Source organism: Castanea sativa, chromosome 9 (genome assembly GCF_040712315.1).
Source record: "Castanea sativa cultivar Marrone di Chiusa Pesio chromosome 9, ASM4071231v1".
In the NCBI taxonomy this organism is placed as follows: domain Eukaryota; kingdom Viridiplantae; phylum Streptophyta; class Magnoliopsida; order Fagales; family Fagaceae; genus Castanea; species Castanea sativa.
This window is the reverse complement of record NC_134021.1, coordinates 4,309,572-4,321,184: the sequence shown is the minus strand read 5'-3', so window position 1 is coordinate 4,321,184 and position 11,613 is coordinate 4,309,572. Positions and strand designations below refer to the sequence as shown.

The 11,613-nt window shown below is 30.2% G+C and overlaps 1 protein-coding gene across 1 annotated transcript; it reads right to left on the bottom strand.

Annotated features, from left to right (window-relative positions):
- Positions 1-759: 759 nt before the first annotated feature.
- On the bottom strand, positions 760-3,131 carry LOC142609769 (putative serine/threonine-protein kinase). The gene is made up of 6 exons (XM_075781479.1): positions 2,946-3,131; positions 2,669-2,784; positions 2,365-2,581; positions 1,993-2,230; positions 1,595-1,745; positions 760-1,506 (listed from the first exon to the last, which is right to left on the bottom strand). The coding sequence occupies exons 1-6, from the start codon at positions 3,007-3,009 to the stop codon at positions 1,189-1,191; spliced, it is 1,104 nt and encodes a 367-aa protein (XP_075637594.1). The 5' UTR covers positions 3,010-3,131; the 3' UTR covers positions 760-1,188.
- Between the last annotated feature and the right edge of the window lie 8,482 nt (positions 3,132-11,613).

The window sequence follows — 11,613 nt, the reverse complement described above, 5'->3', positions numbered from 1 at the left end:
AAATTCACTTGGGTGACCCCTATTACTGATTCACTTAAAGATTGGGTGACCCCTATTACTGAAAAGGTGAAGTATGGCTGCTTTAAAAGGTTTGGTCATATGCTTAAGAGAGTGATTAACGTATCAATGAGAAATGATGTGTTGATTCAAGTTGAAAAAACGAAAAATGATAGACGATGATCTAAAATAATATTAGTAAATTAAAGTAGTAAAAACAAATGTCAATTAAAGAGATAATCAATTGTAATAATTTTGGAAAAATAGAATATAACGGAAAATCATACATATGACTAACTCTAATTAGTCTACGAAGAATAGATAATCGAACTCAAATTTTGAGACTAAGTCTAAGTTGTTATTTTGTTGATGTGGTTGTAGGAGTATTTTTTATAATTATTATTGAATTTCTTGCCAAAGACTCCACTCAAATTTGTCACTCAATAAATTCCAGCCACCTCTGGTCATGGTAGTGAAATTTGAATTGACTATTCTACCATGGTTTTCAATACCCAAGGTCTCCAGGACGGCAGATTCATGGGAAAGTGGTTGAAGTGTACCCATAAGAATACTGTCTGAAATGAATATCAATATTTATATCCCTCTTGCTTACCAAGTATGAAAAAGTACTACTTCCTCGATCTATTTGAGAATAGGATATCTACTGGACTAAATCAGGCAATGTTTCCTACACTTTTGCTACCATCTATTATTTATTATTCAACTAATAAGAACCCATTAACAATTTGAATACTAATTCTTGCACAAATCAAAATTTTATTATTTCACTTTGAAGAATGACTAGTATTACACAATCGAATGTTAATTAATTGAATCACTTAAAAAAAGTTCAAAAAGATGATTAACTTTACCACACGATCAAAAGAAAAATATGCACAAGCCTCAGCTACAATCAACAAGTTGCCTCCAATAAATACACATCATTGCGTTATCTATAACGGAATTCCAACATTGATCTTCAGTCTTCTTTGGAACATTCAATACACGCAATTGCTCCATGGACGAGGTGACCATGGTCAAAAAAAATGTTCAATCCGGTTGATGGCAAAATCCCTAGTGGGGGACTCTAATTGGAGCTTGACCAAAAATCTGCCTTAAAAAAAATACCCATTTTCTTCTTCCAATTGTAGTGTTCAACTTCAACCTGTCCATTAAAAAATTTTCTTTCATTTAACGTCCAAGATTGGCTGAACTAAACATGGATACTGCATAAGAAGAGCTTGAACCCTCTGTCGATTGCTTTTGGCCTGTTCTGATATTCATGAAATCAGAAACAAGTCCAGGTTGTGTAATCTCAAAATCATTGACGTTGGTCTCATTTGTCAACATTCTATATGCCTCGGACATTCGTGGCCGGACTTTTGCAGTTTCTTGAACGCAAAGTAGGCCTACCGTTAAGAATCGAAGGGCTTCTTCCTCAGGAAAGTTTTTCTCTAAGGCAGAATCGACTAATTGTACAAGTTCATTGGCATTGTAGGCTTCCCATGCCTGCAAGTCACATATGAAGAAAAAAAAATTCAATTAGACCATATGGTAGCCTAAAGCTGAAAAAGGATACCATTCGTAATTCTGTTACCTTCTGAACGAGGTAATGTTCCCTATATTCTCGGTCAAAATCCATGACTGCCCGACCACTAACGATTTCTAATAGTAGTACCCCAAAGCCGTAAACATCAGATTTTCGTGTTAGATGTCCACTGATGGCATATTCCGGTGCAAGATAACCTCTTTGGCATTTGTGATAGCAATAAACCCCATTAGCACATAACATTTCAAGAAGAAAAATCTAAAGAGGTGAATAAGTTTTTTCCACAACTGTTTTTTTATAACTTAAGACGGTGACAAGTTGTTATCGAGTAATATTACTATCAGATGAAACTGCTTTTATTATGTACAAATCACAATAAACCACATCTACAATAAAATTACCATTTCCTAGGCTTATTATAGGTAAGAATTAGAGATTCCACTTACAATGTGCCGGCAACACGAGTACTAACATGAGACATGTTATCTGTAAATAGCTTTGATAGACCAAAATCTGAAACTTTTGGTGTAAAATCTCTATCAAGAAGTATATTGCTGGCTTTAATGTCTCTGTGGACAATGTGGGGTTGAACCTCCTCATGAAGATAGGCAAGTGCTCGAGCCACTCCTAAGGAAATATTCCGCCTTGTTTCCCAACTAAATTTCAACCTGTTTTGCTGTTTACCTATCAATCAAGAACATAACTTGTTTAAAAGGAAATTGAAGTATGATAACTTTGCAATACCACCTAAAATATCATGCATTATAGAGTTATGTAAATGGGGTATCAAAAAAAATACAAGAAAGACATAAAATTACCAAGTAAGGAATGGGCAAGGCTATTGTTTTCCATGTATTCATAGACCAAGTATCTGCTAGCTCCATCAACGCAACATCCTCGAAGGATGACAAGATTTTCATGTCTGATATCTGAAAGTGCAGCTATTTCAGCCATAAACTCTCTCTCACCTCGCATCGATTCTACTTCAATTGAAAGCACTTTTACAGCCACGAGTGACCCATCTCGAATCCGACCCTTCAAAGTGAAACCAAACAATCTTATTAGGCTCTTAACTCTATTTTTATACATATGCTAAAGGTCTATTTTTTAAAAGAGATTAACCTTGTAGACAGAGCCAAAACCTCCCTCTCCGATCTTGGCCGAGGAATGGAAGCCATTAGTGGCAGATCTTAATTCGTTATAAGAGAACACTCGGAAATTTTCTGGATTTTGTTCTTCTAGACTTGTTGGATATGCATAGAAAGAAATCTAAGTAAATAATCAAAGTAAAACACAAAATAGATAAAGGAATATGTATATATGAAACAACAACATGTGTAATGGAAACAATAACATTTAAACAAAGATGAGATTTTGAAAATTGTCAAAAAAATTTTACCTCGCCTGGTCCTATCCACGGTTCCAGAATCTGAACTGAAGCAATTTAAGCAACAAAGCTTCATGTTGTTGTACTCTACAAATTAAATTCTCCTTGAAATTTGATATATGGGTCAATCAGAAAGCACAATGGAGAAATAGAAAAATTGGAAGGGAAAGAAGAAACAGCATAGGAGAGCACAAATTAATGGGGACACGCCTCCAGGATTTGACTCCATAGCACACCTCTCTCTATCTAGACTTTGTTTAGGTCTGTTGACTTTGAAAGTTCTACCTTGGGATTTTATATTATGAAAATTATTATTTTATTTATATTAATGTTAATTTATAAATTTTATATGCCACTAATCTGCCTACTGCAATCAACTCAACAACAAAAAGAGCAGCCTACTACAAGTTGATCATAACATATAGTATAATAATAATGATAGGCTAGAATCTTAGCCAAAAAAATGATAAGTTAAAAGGAATTCCCCAAGTTGTTAATATAATGATACGCTTCAACAAAAAATTTATAAAAAAAAAAAAATTCTCTCTCGCTTGAGAGTTGAGACCATTACATAATGTGTCTTTCTGCTCTCACCTAATGGTCGAATAAACAAAATACATATTTTATGATCTTAGAAGAAAATCCCATACCCACTTCATTACATGGCTTTAAAAACTTTAAAATAGAATTATTAATTTAATTTGTTATTAATTAGTTGATTCTCAAACACGAGCAATTTATATTTTAGAGTCCAACTAAGTCTTCTAGTTGAGTTTAATGGAAAATAGCTGAACACTCAAAAAGGAATTCGAGTCGAACCAAGCAGGTATTGACAAAAAAAAAAAAAAACAAACAAACAAACAGGTGCATATTAGACTGTATTAGTCAAAATATTAACTATTATTTTTCTCATAAAAATTTTATTTAAATAAATTACTAATGAATGCCCTAAGGACATTCATTATCATTCCTTTTTAATAAACTACAAATGTAATAGATAGTTGGTACTTGGTACTTAGGAGTTTGTACCATTAAATATTGAGGATAAATACTCTAACATACATCCTAATACACACAAACTTACATGTAAAAGTTATAAAACTCTCAAGTCATTATTTTAGTTTAAAAGTTGACAACCTAAGTGTGCATTTGAGAACAAATTATTTAAAATATACTAGAAGTATGTTAAAATATACTATTTAAAAAAAAATCGAAGAAGTGAAAAGATACGAGAGAAAGTAAGGTTTTAAAAAGTTGTACATAAAAACTAAAGGTTAAATTACAAAACACACCCCTAAATTTTGGTGTTATTTGGATTTTACACCTTTACGTTTTAAAAATTGGATTTTACACTCTGAAGTTACATTCTGTTTGCATTAGCAGCTCCTCCCGTTAGTTTTTGCTAACATGTCAACTAAGTACCACATAAGCTTATGATGTGTATTAATGATCCAATTGACACATGACACATGGACTTAACTATTTTAATTATTCCATCTCAAATAAATAACCAAAAACACTTTAAATAATTAAAATTAAATTCTTTAAAATTCAAAATCACATAAACCTTAAAACAAAAAATAAAATAATTCAAATATTTTTTTCTTTAACATTTTCTAGGAATCCCGAAAATTCATAACATCAAATCCAACCCAATACAATCTCAATTAATACCCACATAGGCCATAGAAACAATCAAAATAATAAAAGAACTAAACTAAAACAAAAATCACAAATACTCCACAAATCGGTGAGGCCAAGAGAGAGAGATAGAATACCAATACTCAAAGGGCTGGGCTACTAACTATGGCTATTATGGTTACTCAAGAGCATCAGCAGACCCTCCCATTAGTTATGGTCTGATGGGTCACGACTCTATGGATTGGGTTATTCGGCGAAGTGCTCTTAGATCTCATCAATTGAGATTGAAAGGAAAATGCTCTTTTTTTTTCCCAACATCTTGTTCATTACATCTATTTCAATTTTAATTCAGTTTTCCTAGGTTTGATTATTTCAGCATTCCAATCTTATGGTTGTGTTTTTCTGGGTTTGAATCTATTGTGGTAATTTGTTTTTTGCTGGTTAGAATTTTTGTGTTTGATTTTTTTATTTTTCTGGGTGGTTCGTCAGTGTTTGTCGTTTTTGATTGTCCAGGTTTGTTCGTCCTATAAGGTAAAAAATTAAAAAAAAATTAAAAAAAAAACTAATTAAATTATTGTATTTTTTGAGGTAAAAGATAGAATTAAATTATTTATTAGTTTCGTAGAAAATTTTTTTTTTTTTGTTATTTATCTGAGGTGTAATAATTAAATCTATGTGTAATGTTTCAATTGGGTCATTAGTAAATTTCATAAGCTTATGTGACACTTAATAGACATGTCAAAAAAAACTAACAGGAGAGGCTACTAATAATGCAAACAGAATGTAACTTCAAGGTGTAAAATCTAATTTCTAAAACATTAGGGTATAAAATCTAAATACCCTCAAACTTCAGGAGTGTGTTTTGCAATTTACCCAAAACTAAAATCTAAATCTAAAAACTAAACTGAAGTTAATGCCAAACAGGAGTTTTAAAATTTTTGCACAAAAATTATATATGTAATAAGGCACGTAACAGATATATTTAATTTTGAGTTTTACTAAACATGTGCTTTTAGTGTATATATTAATAAATTTTAAAAAATAAAATTTATTAAAAAATAAAAAATAGCTAAGTTTTTTATAATTTTTTCGATTTTTCATAATAAATATTATTATATTTCCTCGCCCTTCAATTTTTTACCTAATTCTTTGGAGGACTCTTGGAAGGTTCATCCATTAATATACGACGACTAGAGAGCCAGGCTGAAGTATCATAGATTCATAGGCCAGTTTGAATTGAATTGGCCACACATATTTCCTGCAATTAACACGTGTCATTTTATGATATCCCCCAATTTTCCCATGCCCACGTAGCATAACTAAGGTCAAGTGCGTGTGCATTTGAAAAACACGTTTCTCGTATGTCTTAGCGTTTTGCTGAAAAATATTGGATTCTATGTACTGTTTATCGACTCATACTTTTTTTTAGAATAAAAAAAATATTTAAATGAATTGCACAATATTATTTATATATTTAAAAATTATTTTACTAATATTTTTAATTTGACTTTGATAACCTTTAAAAAAAAAATTGCTCTAATTGATGATTCCTTTGTGGTCTTTTGATTGAGTCAAGGTTTCAAACTTGAGTTGAAGGTGTCAGAGCCTTTGAACTTTCATGGGCCTCCTTCAATCATCAAAGACGATTTGATGACGATCAAGGACCACGACTCCTATGTACAACGTTAAACAATGGTGAAAGCAAGTTTTTTGAAGGGATAAGAATTTTTCTGCAACAGATTTTACTGTATCCAAAATGGGTCAAGTTTGTGTCCAGCGTATCAATCACTGCACTTGATTATCCATAACCAACCTCATTTGGCGTTTATCACCTTTTTTTTCTACCTTTTATATATTATTAAAAAATAAATTTTAGTATCACTTCATAAGTATAGATACTTGTGTAGTGTAGAGTGTGGGGGTAAAGGCTAAAGTTTAAGTTTTCAGGAGAGAATTTTATAAACATATACACTTAGATTAGGTTATAATAGAATTTCTATCCACTAAAAAAGATTTTAGTGATTTATATGAAATTGGTGTTCTTCCATTCATAACTTCTCATTTTAACATATTTTAAAAGTCAATTAAATTTAAGTGATATCCTAGTAATAATGACATTCTTTGAATATATTCGTGGTTAATCCAAGGGAGGCCTACTTAGAAGGGTGGGTTGGCATGGCCTCAAAAATTTTACAATATTATACCTCCTCTCAAACTTCTCAAATATTAGATTTTTACCTCTAAATTTATCTAAAAATTTTCAAAGAAATATAGTTAGTCCCTAAACTCTTCATATTTCTTATATGACACTATTAAATTGATTTAATTTTATATTTGTTATTATGTTGGTTATCAAAAAAAAAATATTTGTTATTATTTTGGCCTTGATTCATAATTTTTTTTTTTAGTTCCAACCCTAACCATGTTCCTCTCTCCTATTATCTACTTATTAAAACAAAAAATCCTTTCTACTTTTTTTTTTTTTGGGTGAAAATCCTTTCTACTTTTTAAAGTTTTATTGTTTTGACTTTTTTATTTGACAGCCCACTGTCAAGGTGATCATTCAAACACTGTGCTAGAGTTCTATATCAACAGTGCGGTCACTCTAATAAAGGTAGCACTTTGCCAGATGGGATGGCGACAGGCTTGGAAAATAAGCTTTGCATGTTGGGATTTGGGTGTAATAAACTATCAAGCGGCGAGATTGAAGGCAAAAATATCAAAGTATCATTGTTTTTTTAAATTATTAAGTATTTTCACACTGTTTCATAAATATACAGAGAACCCACCATTTATTTGGAATGGGAGTTTTTGTTTTTTTTTACAGTACTCAAGTTCAATAAACTCGATTTATATCAAAAAAAATTCGAATAATTTGAAAACTATTTGGAAAAACTCGATTGTTCGAACTCGAATACTCAACTAAAATAATTTCAGAAAAACAGTGATACTTTACAATTTTTGCCCGAGATTGAAAGTTAAACTTGTTTTAATTTTCACTCTCAGCCTTTGACGCAAGACCTTAATCAACGCATTTGATGTGTCATTGTTGCCGACATCATTCATGAGTGCTGATTGCTGACACAACCTCAACTCGGAGCAACCAAAAGGTAAAAGGTGGTACTAGTCAAATTGTTTGTACTAGTTAGAAACTTTAGAATCACAAACATGAGGATGAGGTTGGGAAGTAATTTTTATTCGTGTCGGTAGTTTATCATTAAGTTAAGGGGGACAACTTTTGTTTTGGATATCTGGTCGGCCGCTTAGGACTCATTCTAGTAATGCTTCCATCAAAGTGAGGCCATTTGTGTTGGGACTTATATGATTTTTTCTGCTATTATGGTATAAAATAAGGATTTATTACTTTTTTTTTTTTTTTTTAACTAGTTGATACTTGTTAATATTTTCAATAGAAGTATTTAGAGTTTAAATGCCTTCATCCCAAGTAATTATCAGTATTTTGATCCAAATCTTAAGATCTTAATATCCTACCTCTCTAAAATATTTTGAATCTTACTAGATCTTTACTAAAGTGGGATTTGTGTGAAATCTCAATCTGGATCTTAGGATCCTAACCCTATAACGATACTAAAAATCATTTGCTACGAAGAAAAACTATTAAAAAAATAAAAATAAAAAGAGCTTATTTTTGGACTCCAAATGGAGCCCAAGTCCTTAAACTGATAAAAATAAAAAATAAAAAATAAACAGATTAGTCTAGCGGGCCTAGCCCAAATTGATAAGAAAACATCAAAAATTGAAGAAAAAAAATCCTAATGTAATCTACAAAATTACCACACACAAAAAACAAAAAAAAACAAAAAAAAAATTGAAGAGAAGAGACTAGAGAGTAGACAGTGAGTGTGAGAATGTGAGAAATTCAACGGTGAAGCTACTGTGAGAAAGACCATTCATGCCAATGAAGAGGTGTTTTTTTTTTTTTTTTTTTTTTGTAATTCTAGTACTAATTGTTTACTTAGTTGTCTGACATAAAGACTCCCTGATTATAATTTCTCAATGTTTGAACAATTATTTCATAAATCTTACCATCTTAGTAATTGTTTAATGGAATTTTGCCTATTAGTTATTACTCATGGGAAGATTGGCTAAATAAGAGTCATGTGTCTCATATTCGCTGTCAGTTGCTTACTTTTTGTTCTGATCAATGAAATTATAATTGATATAATGCGTTCTTAGCTAGTGGTTCTGATCAATGAAATTATAATTGATATGATGCGTTCTTAGCTAGTGTATGGTTATTAACTAATGGAGATGAACCTAATGTAGCATTTGAGATTTTGATACTTGGCATGTACGATACTATTATTATTAATTTAAGGATCTAATGAATTATCATTAAATCATAGTGGTACTATTATACATTGTTATTAGCTTTGTGTTGTTTTTGTGAGACATTAGGTTTTGTTATTTGTTTTGAGTTGTTTGTGTGAGACATTATGTATATATGTGGTATTAGAACTTAGAACTTAGTATTTGTGAGTCATAACTTTTGAATTTTGTTTATGTATTTGTAATTTTGGTACTTTGCCTTTTATTTAGTAATTTATGACAAAAAATACTTTTATTCAATGTTTCTTTAATGTATATTATGAATTATGAATTATGATTGTAGATATTTTTTGTATATTTTTTAAATCGGAAAGTAAGATCTTATGATTCTTGTGTCAATCCTAAGATCTGATTCCCAATCCCTCTCACTGATATTGTGTAGGATCTCCATCCTAATAAACACCTCAGCTATCAAATTATAATTTTTTTAAAAAAAAAATTATGATTTTTTATGTTATAATGACAAAATATGAGGATTTATCACTTTTGTTATATTATAATTTTAAGTTATTTGTAGAAAGCAACTATTCATGTATTTAGACTATCATTATATTAAAAAATGGAGGTGTCACTCTACAAACAAGGTTGTTAAAATCAGGATCACAAGTAGAATTGGTGAGTGGGTCTCATGTATTGAAACATAAGATCAAATCGAAAATCATAAAAATTATATTTTCATTTTCATAAAATAATTGAAAATTTTGCAAAATCAAAAAGGTAAACATGCATTTGAAATTCCACATTTAAAAAAATTATTTTTAATAATTTGAAGATATAGAACATTCTAAATATCAAATCTTATCTTTTATGAAATACATGTCACGAATTTGATTTTTTTCCCCTTGATATATATATTAGAGAAATGCTATATTTACAATATTTTTACAACAAATCATAAGTGGTAGAATATTACGATTTTTATTATTAGGCAAAAAAGTAATTTCAATGGTAAATTTAAATTAAAATCAATGACAACTTACTGCCTATGATTTGTTGTGAAATTAAACTTTTTGTTAAATTACTAGTTTGTACTATTAGGCACAGTGTAATTTAATCTATCAATTATCATGAATTGTGTAAATTTAGTTATTCAACTCAACGTCATCTTTAGGGGTGAAGAAAATGGTACCAAATTAAGAAAGGATAACACTAAGTTCTTTTCTTTTCTTTTTGAGAAAAGGATAACACTAACTTGATTTTGAAAGTTAATGAAGTAAATCAACACAAGTAATAATTGAGGGATTAAATTGAATTTTAATTATTTAATAATTCAAGGATCAAATTAATAACTTTAATTCTTTAACCCTTCCAAAAGAAGAAATAAAGAAAAACATTTCCTCCTGAAGAATCACCGAGACATTATTAATTTATTATAATAAACCTTGATGCCTTTTATTTATTTATTTATTTTGAGGATGTGTCAATGAACAATTAGACGGATGGGAACCCAGTTAAACACATTCTAACTTCTTCTTCTTTTGGGGATTGGATTCAGGTAATACCCAAACTTGACCTGATTATTTCAAATTTTGGGTAATACTCAATCCTATTTTATTTACCCATGACATGTTGGACAATACCAGTTATTTTCGGGTTGGGTCAGGTTGGGTATCCAATACTTACTGGGTTTGGCCATCCCTAGAAGGAAGATTTAAACTATAAACATCTTCGTTGCAAACACTAAAAGGTACCAATTGAGCTACATACAAGGCTCTTGTCTATTCTAACCTTTTTTTTTTTTTTCCAAATTAGTAACTGCTGAAAAAGCATAGTAAAAAATTTTGGTTCAATTAATTATTTACCCAAGCTAATCCCATGCTAGCCGACAGGGCATCTTCCTATAACTGCAATGCTGAGACTTGAATTAGCCCACACTGGTTACCAGATATCATAGTGAGTTGATCTTGCATCTCCTCGTTTGACATAAGTTAGAAAGCCAACCATTTTTTTTTTTTACTCAAACTTACACACGCACCATGGAAAATTTGATTCTTTCAATTGGAGGTAGAAAGTATTAGAATTTATGTTCTAAAATTTAATTTATTGGCATGTTATAAATAATTAAATTATTTAATTATATGAGAATATTAGTATATGAACTAATAGGGCATTATCATATAATAACTATAATGATTTTTGATTTCTTTTATTTATTTTTTGTGCCGATGTCTCAATCGACTATTAAACCATTGAAACTCAGTTAAAACTTAAAACTAATTTTTTTTAGCAATGTTAGAATTATATATTATTATATGCTCCAACAACTACAAGCTACTTTTAGTAACTGTGAAAATAATAAATTAAAAAAAATTGTGTCAATTTTTTCTCCCAAGCTAATCCCCATGCATGCTAGCCAACAGGACGTCTTTGCAACCTATGCCAAAGGCTAAATCCTTATATAATATATATTTCTATGACTACAGTGCTGAGATTTGCTGGAAACCACATATCATGGCAAGTTGAAATCTCTTCGTTTGACAGAAGTTAGAAGACCAACCATTGTTTATTTGTTTTTCACACAATCTTACACGTGAACAATGGACAATTTGATTATTTCTAATTCGAGGTAGAAAAATATATTAACCCTCTTTAAAGTTATTCATTTTAAAACCTTGACTTATTAAAATATTAGTAATAATTAATTAATTATTAATAACGTTTTGAGAGAAGAGAAGAATTATTTAATTAT

Excerpts from the sequence above, each read along its gene's own strand:
- LOC142609769 (XM_075781479.1), bottom strand. The coding sequence starts at position 3,009 with ATGAAGCTTTGTTGCTTAAATTGCTTCAGTTCAGATTCTGGAACCGTG. Across the intron at positions 2,785-2,945 it reads CGTGGATAGGACCAGGCGAG|AAGAACAAAATCCAGAAAAT; the intron begins GTAAAATTTTTT and ends CAACAAGTCTAG. Across the intron at positions 1,507-1,594 it reads AACATTACCTCGTTCAGAAG|GCATGGGAAGCCTACAATGC; the intron begins GTAACAGAATTA and ends TGTGACTTGCAG.